Source organism: Asterias amurensis, chromosome 3 (genome assembly GCF_032118995.1).
Source record: "Asterias amurensis chromosome 3, ASM3211899v1".
NCBI lineage: Eukaryota > Metazoa > Echinodermata > Asteroidea > Forcipulatida > Asteriidae > Asterias > Asterias amurensis.
In genome coordinates, this window is record NC_092650.1 from 9,679,994 (window position 1) to 9,696,075 (window position 16,082).

The 16,082-nt window shown below is 39.0% G+C and overlaps 1 protein-coding gene across 1 annotated transcript in view; it reads left to right on the forward strand.

Annotated features, from left to right (window-relative positions):
- Positions 1 to 16,082, forward strand: part of LOC139935364 (WW domain-containing oxidoreductase-like) — a 64,946-nt gene that overhangs the window by 37,314 nt on the left and 11,550 nt on the right. The window contains exon 6 of the mRNA XM_071929910.1: positions 949 to 1,144. Within this exon, the coding sequence (XP_071786011.1) occupies positions 949 to 1,144 (196 nt within the window). The remainder of the gene's footprint in view (positions 1 to 948; positions 1,145 to 16,082) is intronic.

The window sequence follows — 16,082 nt, forward strand, 5'->3', positions numbered from 1 at the left end:
TTTTTTTGCATTCAGATGCAGAAAAGCTGAACCCGAACCAGTCTAAGTTGAGTTAGACCAACTTTAGTACGGCGTGTGAACAACCTCTAGGTGAATCAAATAATAATCAAGGCCAGTGTAAACGCAATGCTGGATCAGACCGAGCAATTTGGTCGAACAGACCGTATGAGTGTTGAATAAAAAAAAAGCGAAATGTAAATTGGTCAGAATGAAAGGATTCATAAGTATCAAATCTTGTGCATATTGAAAAAAAAAAGTGTCGTAAACAAGTGTCGTAAAACAAGTAATAATAATAATAACAACAAATAATAACATTTATAAAGCGCCTTTAATATAAAGGCGTAAATTTACCAAACAAGGAAAAACACTAGTAGTTTTGTTACTGAGGTTGAAATTTAAATAAGGGAATAATAGGGTAGCTACTAGTTCTTTCATGGTCGAATTGCCGTATGATATAAAGGCCCTCGCCGCGAGGGCCTTTATCACATGGCGATTCGACCATGCATGGTTTTAAACGGCTGTGAAAGAACTAGTAGCTACCCTATTATTCCCATTCATAAATACCTTTTTGGTTAAAAGGCACAATAAAGTAAGAACCTCTGTAAAACTAATCTGTTTCCGAGTGCTTGAGCTCTGTATGTTTCCACCTCCATGGTATGTTCAGTATACATGTACGACGTCCGTACGCGTGTGTTTTCCGGTTCCGTTCGTGCGCATGCGTGTATAGTCTTGGTGCACATTCGCTGGTTTTCCTTTCACACACAGCACGGCCAACTCATGGACAGCGCCTGCATTGCCCATAACAAGAAACGTCTTGCATCACAACCGATTATAAACACTGGTCATTATCAAAGGTTTAAACACCCCCACGTGACGTGCTCTCCACCAATAGGAATAGCGAAACTGTCTGAGGTATTTATGAATACAAAATTGTTTGTCAACTTACAGGATTTGAAACTGCCAGGTCACTTGCACTACATGGTGTTCATGTAGTCATAGCCAGTCACAACCTGAAGAGTGCCAATACTGCTGCAGGCAAAATCAAAGAGGAACTTTCACTGGCTGAAGTCAGTACTATGATTCTTGACTTGGCGTCTTTCAGAAGTGTTAAAGAATTTGCTGACAGCTATAAACTTCAGGGTTGGTAAGTGTAGCACTTGATAAAATAACAGTATGAGGAGATTGTGTTTACTATAGCCCCTTTCACATGTGAGGAACTTATAGTAAGGGTTCCTTGCTACATGTATATTGTACCATGTTTGTACATTTTTTACAAAATGTATCTCGTGTATCTCGTGTGAAATGACAATAATTTTTGTAGTGTCCAGGGTTCCTTGTCTTCCTTGTAAACCTTGTTACATTTTGTCTGAGGCGCGAAATCATTGTGTGAAGGGAACCCTTGTTTAATTAACGTGCCCGAGGTGAAACAGCCCGTACAGCGTATGCATGGCGGCCATCCATCTTAATCTGGGTGCTATCTTTTCCCATCAAGGTGATCAGGATTACCATTTCATCATATCCCCATGACTTCTTGTTCGTCAATTTTTATGATTTGATATCCAGCACCACAGTGGCAGTTCGGTTTTTTAAAGACCGTACATATGTAAAGAAGGAACATTATCTAGAAATGTCTGGTCCATGTCATCCATTCTGAATCTGATTTTTATTTTGTTTTATTTATTAGGTTACTTTTTTCGCTTGTTTCCCCCACTCTATGGCGTCCAATCGATAAAACAAGTATCAGTTTAAGGTTGCTAGCTGGTTGGCATATAAACACAACATAATGTAAAGCATAAAGCTGAACACCAACCAAAGTATTTCTGTTATTACGTTGATATTTATTTTCAAAGCTCATAGTCTGGTTTGGCAAATATGCATTGAAAGTTAAACCTGGTTGGGGTTTTAACAAAATGGAAAGCGCCAACATTGGCTAGATGTCTCAGAGAGTGCCAGCACATTATTATTGATCTCTCACTCTAGTCAAAGTTCAACACCAAATTATTTCCAATTTACACATTCATTTTCCCTTGTGTTTTCTTATGTGTACATTGTGGGTAGGCAGGTGATTGGTCTGATGCGACTGTAACTCTCCTCAATGGTATTAAGCAAGCTGACATTGACCGTCTACAAAGGCTCCAAAACAATGCTGCACGTATCATTTTCTCGCAACCCAAACACACACACGCATCCACTCTTCTCAAACAATTACACTGGTTACCAGTTAAACAATGCATCACCTTCAAAACATCAGTGAACATGCACAAAGCACTCTCTAACGTACTTCCACAATACCTTACAGAGTCGCTAAATTTCAACAAACCTGGCCGAAGTGGGCTCCGCTCCAGCCAGAATCTAACAATCCCTCGCACACACAAAAGAGGAGGGGACCGGTCCTTTTCAGTCGCTGGTCCCCGGTGCTGGAACGCCCTACCAAGTCATATTCGGAACACCAACACACTCCAGACATTCAAGAGTAAACTAAAAACACATCTATTCTCATAATCGTCTTTTCCGTAGCACTCTTCCAGCGCATTGAATTTTGTAAAATGCGCTTTATAAGTCTTGTTTATTATTTATTATTATTATTATTACAAATTGGAGCTCCCAACTATGACGTTTTGAGAGTGATTACATGTACGTAACAGAGCTTTTCGCAAATCTCTTAGAAAAGCTGGATAATGGTATTCAAAATGATAGTTTTTTTTTACACATTTAAAATCTATTTATAATCATATGACCGTGGGCCTTTGGACCGGCGCGATGACACGCAGCGGCCCTTGCTCCGACATTTCCTTCTTTTAACGTCCGTTCCTGTCCTAGTTCCACGTTGTTTTGCATTCCATCATCAAGTATTATCGTCAGTGTTTACTTCGAGTGTGCCGCTGGGTGAATTATAGAAAGACTACTGACTTTTCGAATAAATTTTGTAATCTTCAGTCATCGAAATGCACCTCCACGTTTTTCACCATGTGTACAACACTGTACTTGCGTATTGAACAGTTTAGCTGGTACCCAGCAATACGATGCAGCAAGTGACCATCATCGTGTACCAGTCCTATATGGCCGCTGCAATAAAGGACCACAGAATCACCGTGACCGTCATCAATATTCCTGTTCTGAACTCTTCAAACTCAGGACGCACACAGGTAAACAATCAACTGAATTAACCCATGAATTATTGTGTACATTGGAGCCTCTCAACATTTGTAAAATTAAACGAAGAAGAACTAAACGGGGGACGAGAGCGGGTAGGCGTGGTACTCGCCGACCCCGTGGAATAAACGTCACAATTGATAACAAACGTCGACTACTTGTGAAAAACTATGACGATGGACGATCTTACGGTTCTTGCCCGTCTAATTTGATCCCACTAGCCCAAGAATATCGACAAGTGCAACCAATAAAAACACCCAGTTTTATTCTGATCAACACAAGATCCCTTGTTCAACGCATTGATGAACTCCAAATGATTCTTAATTCCAATCATACCGAGATCGCTGCTATCACCGAAACATGGTTTCCACCAAGTGTCAACCCATGTTATTTTGATGTTCCAGGCTACACCTTAGTCAGTAAACCCCGGAGGACCAAACGAGGGGGTGGTGTCGCCCTTTACCTACATGACTGTATTCAGTTTAGAAACCTCACATACATAGATGTTCCCGAGGAACTTGAGGCATTGTGGGTCTGGGCCCGCCCAGCCAGTCTTCCCAGAACAGTGAGTGGACTACTAATATGTGTCGTGTATCATCCGCCATCATCACCACATGATGCTCTGCTAATTGATCATTTTTCTACCTCACGGGGATCCCTACAAGCCAAATATCCATCGTCGGGTGTTGTAATCCTTGGGGATTTCAATCAACTAAATACAGATCAATTGTGTCGTTTAACTGGTCTTGTTCAGACGGTTAACACCCCAACCCGAGGTCAAGCCATTTTGGACAAAATCCTAACGAACATGCAACACCACTACCGTATTCCGCAAATAACTTCACCAATTGGTTTAAGTGACCACAACTGAGTTCTCTGGATTCCATTGGAAGCTGACAAGAAACAAAACGCCTTTCATCAGAAGATTGTTCGTCCAATTAGAGAATCTGACAAAAGGAACTTCGGACAATGGATCACTGAATGCGATTGGAATGATGTCCAATCGGCACCATCTACATCTACTAAAACTGACGCCTTTTACCGTTTACCAAACTGTTCAAAGTGCCTTGGATCAGTTTCTCCCAACAAAGAATGTCTCAGTCCATTGTAATGACAAGCTGTGGATAACACCTGAACTCAAGTCGCTCATAGTTAAACGACAGAAAGCCTTTAACAGTGGCAAACTTTCCTTGAGGAGGTTACTACGCAACAAGGTGGTTAGACTCATTAAACAATCCAAACTTGCTTTTTATAACTGCAGTGTGGCTAGACTTTAATCCACCAACCCAAGACAATGGCACCGTGTTATCCAGAAAATGAGTGGCCTCAATTCACGCAAAAACTTGATTCTGCCCGGTTCCTCCCCATTGGACATAGCCAATGAGATCAATAATACCTTTATCGCGGCTACAAAAGACATTCCGGCTCTGGATCATGCTCGTTTACCTGCATACTTGCCTTCAGACTCACCACCTCCTACCATCACCCCTGAGGAAGTCTACAAGAAACTCAAATCAAAATTGGCAAGAGTGGAGGTCCTGACTGCTTTCCTCCCCATCTCATCAAAGACTTTGCATACAAACTTTGTTTTCCATTAACAAATATTTTTAACTGTTCAATGCGTGAGGGAATTGTTCCTGACATCTGGAAAATGTCTTACATCATTCCTATACCTAAGTCTAATCCTCCCACATTGAACAATTTACGCCCAATTTCACTCACATGTATTTTTGCCAAAATATTTGAAGACTTTGTGGTTGATTGGATACTTGAAGACATCAGAATGCTTATTGACAAACATCAGTTTGGGTCACTGAAAGGTTCTTCAACTACACATTATTTAGTCAAACTTTTGGATGACATTCAAAAGGCCGTTGATTTTCCTAAGCATTCTGCTGCCTTGATCACTACTGATTTTAATAAAGCTTTTGATCGTATTGACCATCACATTTTAATTGAAAAGTTCATTCATTTAGGTGTGAGAACCTCCATTTTACCATGGATTTGTAGTTTTTTATCTTCTTGTTCACAAGCAGTGCGGTATAATGGGACACTTTCAAACTGGGAAACCGTCAAAGCCGGTGTCCCACAAGGTACCAAAATTGGACTGATTGCCTTTTTGGTCATGTTTAATGATTTTGTCACTGATCATCAAGAGGTTACTCACTATAAGTATGTAGATGACATGACCCTTAGCCAGTCTTTTAAAAACTCTGAGAATGCTACATGTATTGGTTTGCAAAACGAATTAGACTGTCTCCAACAGTGGGCTGACACTAACAACATGAAAATCAATCCTCCCAAGTGTCAAGCTTTGAGTATTTGTTTCCAACGCACCCCAGCTGTACCACCTAGTTTCCATATTGGTAATTCAGCCATCACTAACAGCTGTATGAAAATTCTTGGGGTTCATCTACAGAGTAATCTTAAATGGGATACCCAGATAAGTTCAATGTGCAAAGCCTTCAACTATAAATTGTACCTTCTGCGCCAATTAAAACGGTGCTGCACTTCTATTGATGATTTGTTGAGTGTACATATTATGTATGTTAGACCAACTATTGAATATGCTTGCCCAGTCTGGTATTCAAGCCTCATGAAGTCTCAACTTGGATGCCTTGAAAATTTGCAGCGCAAGGCTCTTTGTATTATCTTGTCCTACGATTACTGTGAAACTAAGTCTTTTGCTGAAATTTATTCCCAGCTTGGCCTCCCTGCCATGGATGTTAGACTTGAGCAGCTGTTTGATAATGACAATGTTGTAATTGGGGGAATGTACAGCTCTTTCCTCAATTTTCCACGTGGTGGTAAGGAGACACTAGGGGGTGGCATTGGAGTGCTCTATAAAGTATAAGACTCAATTAAACTGCATGTCTTTAAGTAGTCCTATTGCTACCACTACATTTGAGCACACCCTGGTTACTGATCAACCAAAAGAGAAGGGGTTTGCCCTGGTGTTCCTGGCTGTGGCTGCTAAATGCGCCGTAGCACCTTGTAAACCCTTATAAGGTGCTACTTTATAATTGGGTCTCATACATGTAATTCATCACTTCAATAACATATCTTTCTGAAAGTTTGTTTGTACATACTCAGCGCCTTGAGTACCTTGTTTGGTACATGTAGATACGTGCGCTATATAAGACTTCGATATTATTAGCTGTTCCGAACTTCAGTCGGAACAGCTATTGAAATCGTCAAGATTTTTATTTGTTATTATTATTATTTGTTTCCGTCAAAAGCCCATAGGTTTAACCAGGGCATTTTGTGAAAGCCAAAAATCATACTTGGCTTAGTATAAAAGAGTCAGACCCTATATCATATTAAAGCTTAGGTCTTGAAGTTGCAGTTAAATGTAATTTGCATAAATTAAATAATTAATTAACTAAGTTATAACGACATGAATATTTAATTAGCCAATCTTTAGACTGCCATATCTCACAAACTATACGTCCGATCGCAATTTTTTTTTCAATTTTGTACTTTTTGGGTACTGTATAACTATTCCATGGCCTTAAAATCCGGACGACGTCACCATGACGTCATGTATTGCACGTTTTGTGTCTGTGCACAAACACAATGGCTCTTCAAATGTCAACATTTAAATGGTCAAAAACTTAATAACTTCAAAATTATTCATCTGTTTGTTTCCTAAATTTGATATTTTGTGTCAAAAATAATACTGATTCAAAAAATAATGGTTTCCGTCCATTAAAACCAATCAAGGGATGTCTATCATTAACGAATAAATTAAAATCTTGGCGTCATGGTTACAACGTAGTACTTCTGGATGTAGTCACTAAACTGGGTGCGGTCATTTACATGTGGCTGTACACTTTCTCTATGGGTGTTTGCAATACAGTGTGGACCTGTTTGGATTGAGGACTTACTTGAGGGGAGTCTACCACGCTGTCCTGATGTTGGCATCATTGTATTTTTTTTTCTAATCGTGTTCTGGACATACTCCATTGGATTTGTACACAACCAATAGGCACACATTGGAATCCTACGATGGTTCAGGGTTTTCGTTAAAACGAATGTACGTTCTAATAGGTTTTTTGTAAAAGGCATTGGATTGGGGTAAGTTACACACCATCGTGTACCTTATGAAATTTGTTAGTACGAAAAACATAATTTTAAAACTGTGACGTCATCACGTGATAATTTATTATAATTAGAAGCTTTAATGAGTTTTTCTTTGCAGCACTATATCTCAAGAAGTGAACGGCCGAACTCAAAGTTGTTTTCAGTAATAGACTCCTTAGGCATGATAGATTTGCATTGGCTAACCGTGACCCTTATTTGACCTCTACTTCCGGGTCAACCGGAAGTGGGACCATATCTCAAGAGTTACACAACCGATTTAATGTTTTTCTTCAGTTATAGACTCCTTAGGCATTAAATTTTGTTGGGGAAAATTCGTGACCCCAATTTGACCTCTTTTTCCGGGTCAACCGGAAGTGGGACCATATCTCAAGAACTACACAACCGATTTTCAAACTTTTTTCAGTTATAGACTACTTAGACATTAAATATTAACTTTGAAAACTGTGACCTTGTGTTGACCTTTATTTCCGGGTCAACCGGAAGTGGGATCATTTCTCAAGAACTATACAACCGATTTTCAAACCTTTTCAGTTATAGACTCCTTAGGCATTAAAATATTAACTTTGAAAACCATGACCCCCATGTTGACCTTTTCTTCCGGGTCAACCGGAAGTGGGACCATATCTTAAGAACTACACTACCGATTTTCAATTTTGTTTTGGTTATTAACTCCTTTGACATTGGACATTCGCATTGGCTTGCCGTGACCCCATGTTGACCTTTACTTCCGGGTCAACCGGAAGTGTGACCATATCTACAGAACTACACAACCAAATACTTCTCGATCTTTTCCATCTCCTTCGAAGCTACCCTTATATCACCTGGCACAGCTATGTCAATGAGATGACACATCTTCTTCGTCTTATCTAATAGCACAACATCCGGACGCCTATGTGGTATAACATGATCGGTCTGAATGTTAAAGTCCCAAAGGATCTTGACCTGGTCGGTCTCTACAACTTTTTCCGGAACATGTTCGTACCATTTCGCAAGCACTTTGACACCATACTTCTTACACAGATCCCAGTGAATCACCTTGGCCAGCTTGTCATGTCTTCCTTTGTACTCCGTTTGGGCCATCTTACTGCATTCGCTAACAATATGAAATACAGTCTCCTCTGCTTTATTGCACATTCTACACATAGGAGAGACGTTTGCTTTCTCTATCCTTGCCTTCATTACATTTGTCCTTAGAGACTGGTCTTGCGCCGCAGTAATCAAGCCCTCTGTTTCCTTCTTTAGTTCTCCACTCTTTAACCAATTCCATGACTTGCTGCTGGCCACTTCCTCAGTACACCTCAAGAACCGGCCATGAAGTGGTTCGTTCCTCCAATCTTTATGTCTTTTCTCCTTCCTTTCTCTCTTGTATTCCTTCGGCCCAACTTCGTCTGCCCTCGTGTACCTTTGTCCAACTTTCAACAGGCTCTCCTCGGTCCTCCTGACATGACAATGCAAGCTTCTGAGCTCGATGTTAACACTGTCCGCCACGCTAAACAACCCCCTTCCGCCCTCTGACCTCGGAAGATAGAGTCTACTAACATTTGACCGCGGGTGTAGCATGCCATGCATGGTCATTAGTTTTCTTGTCCTCCTGTCAGTGACATCTAGATCTTCCTTAGTCCACTCGACAATACCCGCACTGTACCTCATCAAAGACACGGCCCATGTGTTAATCGACTTAATCATGTTCCCCCCGTTTAGTTTAGACTTCAAACATTTTTTTACACGCCTGATGTATTCTGCCTTCAGCCTTACCTTTGATTCCTCGTGAAGGACATGTTCCGATTCAAGAACACCAAGATACCGATAACTCTCCTCCTCACCCAAAGCCCTCAACTGTGCACCATCAGGCAGAGCAATGCCATCGGAATGTACCCTCTTCCCCCTCTTCATGTTCATTGAAGCACATCTCTCCAGACTGAACTGCATCCCAATGTCATCACTGAAAATCCTGACGGTTTGCACCAAAGAGTCGATCTCGGCCTCATTCTTCGCAAACAACTTCAAATCGTCCATAAAAAGCAGATGGTTGATCTTGCATCCGTCCTTCTTCATTACATAACCTGCACTCACCTTCCTTAGAATCATCGACAGGGTCATCAGTGCAAGAACAAACAGCAGCGGAGACAGAGAGTCCCCTTGGAAGATACCTCTTCTTATGCATACCTTGCCCAGATTATCATCGTTGGCTGTCAGATTTGTTCGCCACGTCTTCATGCTCTCACCTAAAAGACGTTTTACTGCATCAGCCACTCCAACCATATCCAGACATTCCATTATCCATGTGTGCGATACCATGTCATACGCCTTCTTGTAGTCAATCCATGCCATTGCCAAATTAGTCTTTCTGCTCCTGCAGTCCTTCAGTACAGCCTTATCGATGATAAGTTGATCCTTCGTACCTCTGGACCGCTTCTTACAGCCTTTCTGCTCCTCCGGAAACAACTGTTGGTCATCCATATGGCGGTACAGGTCTTCTGCAATCATACTGGTGAAGAGTTTATTATTATTATTATTATTATTATTATTATTATTGTTATTGTTATTGTTATTGTTATTGTTATTGTTATTGTTATTGTTATTGTTATTGTTATTGTTATTGTTATTGTTATTGTTATTGTTATTGTTATTGTTATTGTTATTGTTATTGTTATTGTTATTGTTATTGTTATTGTTATTGTTATTGTTATTGTTATTGTTATTGTTATTGTTATTGTTATTGTTATTGTTATTGTTATTGTTATTGTTATTGTTATTGTTATTGTTATTGTTATTGTTATTGTTATTGTTATTGTTATTGTTATTGTTATTGTTATTGTTATTGTTATTGTTATTGTTATTGTTATTGTTATTGTTATTGTTATTGTTATTGTTATTGTTATTGTTATTGTTATTGTTATTGTTATTGTTATTGTTATTGTTATTGTTATTGTTATTGTTATTGTTATTGTTATTGTTATTGTTATTGTTATTGTTATTGTTATTGTTATTGTTATTGTTATTGTTATTGTTATTGTTATTGTTATTGTTATTGTTATTGTTATTGTTATTGTTATTGTTATTGTTATTGTTATTGTTATTGTTATTGTTATTGTTATTGTTATTGTTATTGTTATTGTTATTGTTATTGTTATTGTTATTGTTATTGTTATTGTTATTGTTATTGTTATTGTTATTGTTATTGTTATTGTTATTGTTATTGTTATTGTTATTGTTATTGTTATTGTTATTGTTATTGTTATTGTTATTGTTATTGTTATTGTTATTGTTATTGTTATTGTTATTGTTATTGTTATTGTTATTGTTATTGTTATTGTTATTGTTATTGTTATTGTTATTGTTATTGTTATTGTTATTGTTATTGTTATTGTTATTGTTATTGTTATTGTTATTGTTATTGTTATTGTTATTGTTTTGTTATTATTATTATTATTATTATTAATCTAGATCCATACTGTTCATTGTCATCTACAGACCGCCACCATCTCAAGCCAATAGATTAAAACATCTGAATTCCTTGTTGAATTTGAAAACTTTATTTGTGAAATTTCGTTGTTCCCTGGTAAACCTATCTACCTAGGTGATTTTAATGTAATAATAATAATAATAATAATAATAATAGTAAACATTTATATAGCGCCATATCCATCGAAAACAATGCTCCATGGCGCTAATACAGAGAAACATTTAAAATATAGATAATCAGCAAAAACAACAAGATATAAAAATAAGTTTAAAATCAAGCGAACAATGACAAGCAATTAAAGAAATTAACAATATACAATGGAAAGGTATAAAATATACAATAGGAGTATGCACAATTTAAAGCTGCAAAGAGATTGTACAAACAGACCAGCTGTACATGTACATACATGGATGAATTGTCTGAATTTGTTAACATTCTCTTCAGTGCCAACCTCCATAATTTTGTTGAGGGCCCTACTCACAAATTAGGTCACCAGCTGGATTTTGTCATTGCTATTGTTGAAGACCATTTGGTGAAGGATTGCAAAGTTCATAAAAATCTATTGTCTGATCACCACTCTGTTCATATCAAACTTAATCGCAAGAAGCCTCAGTTACCCAGATCATATACTCATTGTCGGGATTACAGGTCTGTTTAATAATATGATGAAGGATTTGGAATCCAATCTAGTTCCTGTGATGAGTATTGGTAATGTTGATGACCAGGTATAGTTTTATGAGAATACTATTCAAGCGGTTCTGGACAATTACTGTCCTGTCAACACCCGTAGTAGAATTGTACGCCCCAAAATTCCATGGTACAATGAAATCATCTTGCTACATGTAGAAGGGTTAAAGATCTAGTAGAGTAGAACGGATTATTGATATAGCCTATATTGCTATTTTTGTTCAAGAAATGTAAAATAAGGACTGATATTTGAGTACTATTCAATAAAACCTTTTCCTTCATGCAAAAAAACACAAATTTGCGTGGCGTACTCCGACCCAGAAAACCTCAGTTTCGGCAAAAGCTGGTGACCCACGAACCATTCATACTCTGTGTGTGACGTCACACCACGTACGGAAGCTCTGTACACAGTGTATCGGGTCAATCGTGTGCGTGCATTTTTATATATACATGTACATGTACATTGAATGCGGAATAACATCGGACACTAATAGGCTGCATTTTTTTTCGACCAAAAAAAACCCAGCGAAAATGTCCGATGGTAGCGGTATTGGGAAAACCACAATAAAGATGAGGAAAAGGCATTTCCGGGAGGCACTTGAGAGGAAAGTGAGGGCTCTAGCGATGAGGGGAGCTCACCAGACGAGAGAGAAGCCGAAGACGTGTTACGAAGAAAGAGTACGTGGCGTTACCGTTGATGAGCCATACCGGTTCGAGCCATTTGCGGTGCATGTAGTTAACCAGCCCGGGAACGGTGATCGTCAGGCCAAAGAGGATGAGCCAAATCCTGATGATTGACAGCTAAAGACAGACAGGTAAGGCCACAAAATGATTCATGAAATATACTGAATGATGCTTCGTTTGATCAGTTTATTTCTGCTGCCAAAAATAGTTGAAGGCATCCTTGACTAAATTAAAACATGAACGAACATGATGGACAAGGTTTATTTTTTACCTCCATTCACGTTATAATACATGTATGTGAACAACACATGCACTTAGTCAGTAGAAATGTGAGGGGAGGGGTAATTTATGTCTTGCGTTTTATAACTTATTGGCAAAATCCATACATTATCAATTTAAACTGATAATGTAGATAAAGCTATGTTGTTTTTCTCCACCAAGTAACTGCGTGGTGGTTGACACATGTGCATCTACACAAATATCTCACAGCATTCATTACATACATGTACATGTAAATGTACATGTATGTAACTTTTACTTTGGATTATGATTGCCTTCTGGCATGGGTATAGTTTTAAAGCAATTCAGGTACACACATACAATATCGACACTTCACCAAGCAAACCACAAATCTTTTGTTAATAATTTTGTATGAATTCTCTTGTTTTGTTTTACAGAAAATATTGCAATGTTGAACATCAGCAAGTGGTGAGCTTAGGACTATCTTGTCCGTTCAACCGCTGCCACTGACATCATGTTTGATGGCAGCAACACGAAGGACGTTTCCAAACCCTGATGTACAGTACAGTGGAAGGATTTTCGTATCCACCAACGGATTAGGCAGCTTTGCTTGGGTTTATTTGTCTTACAATGTAAGTCGTAACAATTTTCCTAGTTTTAATGTTCCGGAGGGAGTTACAAATAATTTTATAAGCCATAAGTTACGCATATATTATTTCATTTTGTGTCTTTCAGAGGGGTGGGTGGTTCAAATTGATTAACTTAGCACTTGTGTGCAATAAACTTGTCCCATGTTGTCAACAATACACTATGATTAACATGGTAACATCATTCAACTTGGTGAGCAGAAATATGAAAAAAAAACAGTAGCCTACATGTACACTTCCATAATAATGACAACACAAAAAATGTATGTATTTGCAAACAACAATAGAGTTTATTTTTGAGTTTAAAATATCAAAATTGAAAAAAGGTTGCCTAGTGATAGCGAAATCATCTGAACATTCTGTCTTCAAATAAAGTTAACTGTACAACCCTGTCAACGCCCCCACCCCCCCCCCCCCTAAAAAACAACCTAAGCCATGTACCAAGTTAGCTGTGGTTCTTTTGTAAACTGTAAATTGTACAATAAAAGAATATAATAAAATCAATGTGTACAGACCATGTCATTCTGTCTTCAAACAAAGTTGATTCTACTACCCTGGCAACCCCCCCCCCCCAAAAAAAAAAAAACATCAATGTGTAGAGGCTAGGGCCCAATTTCATGGATCTGCTTACTGTAAAAGAATCGGCACTTGCGGAAGCAGGGAATTCTGTGCTTACCGCATGTAGCCACTCTCAGACACCCGTCACAGATCACCCAGTCCCCATCCCAGTCGCTATGACCGTAGCTGCCATGACGACCATTACTCCAGTAGTACCCGCCGTCCTGAGTCCCCTTATAGAGGTCGTCACAGTCATACCAGACCACACAGTCGAGATGACCGATCACAACCTTGTGACCCCTCCCCACCTTCTCTTCCACCCGAGAAGCGCTCCACACCTTCAGTGTCTGAGCCCCCTGTCACCAAGCCTGTATATGTTAATAGTATTTTCACCCAGACCCCCATAAAAACTACAACAGCTCCTCCCACTAAAGCTTGCAACTTTCAACCTTCATCATTTATTATTGATGCACACCTTATTTGTACTCTTTCCACCGAGGGTTACAACATTTAGCAATGTCAACAAGATGACCCAGACCTTTCATTGGTTACATGTATTTCTTGGGTCGAAAATGGATCCCGTCCCCAACGTTCCACATTACCCAAGCAACCGCATGTCTCACGTCGCCTATGGTTGGATTTCCATAAACTCCACCTAGTCGATGGTATTCTATGCCGACGCTATCAGCCTTCTTTTGCTGCTAAGCGTGTCAATCAAGTAATTATCCCCACCTCCCTACAGGCCACAGTCCTTGCCTATTCACATGGTAACTCCTCTTGCAAACAAAGTGTCCACATGGCCCATCCATTCGTAATGATGTAACAAAGTATTGCCAAACTTTCCACCAAACTGAGATTACAAGTACATATACCTCCCTTTCTCAGCCTAAGGTTCGCACAAGTACTCCTACCAAATCAAAGCATTGTGCACAACCCAAGCTCTATTCTCCGGGTTTGGATCGGGTTTGCTGCCCATTCCAAAACAACACCTCTCTCCTGTTGTTGTTTTTCTCCATTCCCCTACAGCCCCAACCATCAACCACTCTACCTCTATCTACCCTCCCAACTCTCTGCCCATAACCCTACGCCCAACTCCATCATACAAATTTCCTCCAACCCCAATTCATTTGCCTTCTGACCGCAGTTGATAATTTGATTGCAACAACTTGTCTTTCTGATAAGATCTTTGTTCTGATTAATGCCACAATTAACTTTCCATTGTATAAACTTGGTAAATTGTATCGTAGGCCCACCATTGCCTATGACCATAATTTTAATTTCAATAACTTAATGTAATTGCGATATTCTTTGCCGTTCATACATAATTTCATTCTAAGCACTTCTACTCATTTATCAACTTTTACTTGATATAATTATCCAGGTGTTATCTTGCCATTATTATTTTTCATGTTCAAATGTTTACAAAGTTTGAATGCTTTACCAATGTTTTGTGGGGTGCTTACTTAAATTTCCAAATTCATTCTATACTTGTATTTGGTTTTCTTTCGATAATTATGGTTTCTTTTAATTGATACCTTGAAAATGGGGACATTTTCTTTTCCCCAGATAAAAGTAATGTAAGGATGATTCCCACGGTTATCTCTAGAATTCCCAAATAGAGGAGGCAGTGCCAAAACTGAGTAGTGATCACAAGTTCCTTCAAAGATGAAGAAGTTGGACATGACTGACGTCCTTGTAGCAAGCCGCCAAGCGTGTTGTACCCAATATCGGTAACTGATGGGGTGAGCCAAATGCAAAGAGTTTAGTATCCACGGATTGCAGCATGGTGTGCGAGCGTTTGTTGATACTGTAAGGATGATTCCCACGGTTATCTCTTGAATTCCCAAATAGTTGTTCCCACCTCAACAGGTGGCCCATATCCTCTGTTAGGTTAGCCCATGTCCAGTAATTAGCCACCACTCACATTCCTGACCACCCACTCATACCCCCCCCCCCTCTGTTGAACATTACATCATCTCACTATGAATGTGCCAATTTGGCAATAACCACAGGTCTTTCCTGATGCTGGTAATGATGTCACCAATATTATGTTATTTCTGTGTGACATCATTTCTAAATTAAGAGTTCCCCCCACCACCAAAATCCTATATAACCTCTGCCCAACTTTCACTCTGGGCCTCGACTACTCCTTCAACTTTCTCTATACAAGAGACTTGTCTCTCCAACCTACGAGCTAGGTCCAGCACCTCTGTAACAATTGTACTGGTATAAGTCAACTTGTAAATAAACCAAGACCGGACCCAGACAATTGTCTGAAGTGTTTTCTTCGGTCGTCGTCACCACTCTCTACTCCAGTCCACTTGGAACACATTTCTTCAAGTAATAGTTAACCAGAGTCTTGCCAATATTATCATCTAAATCTCTGCGTTAAAATACTGTCAAATGTAGAGCGACCCATTACATCCACAGATGCACATGTATCGATAAATGCATCATTATTGGGTTGATTAATAAGAATCTGTTTAGTGTGTGAGCTATGAAGCATGAAGGCATATTCATCATCTGATGAATGTGGAGCTTGC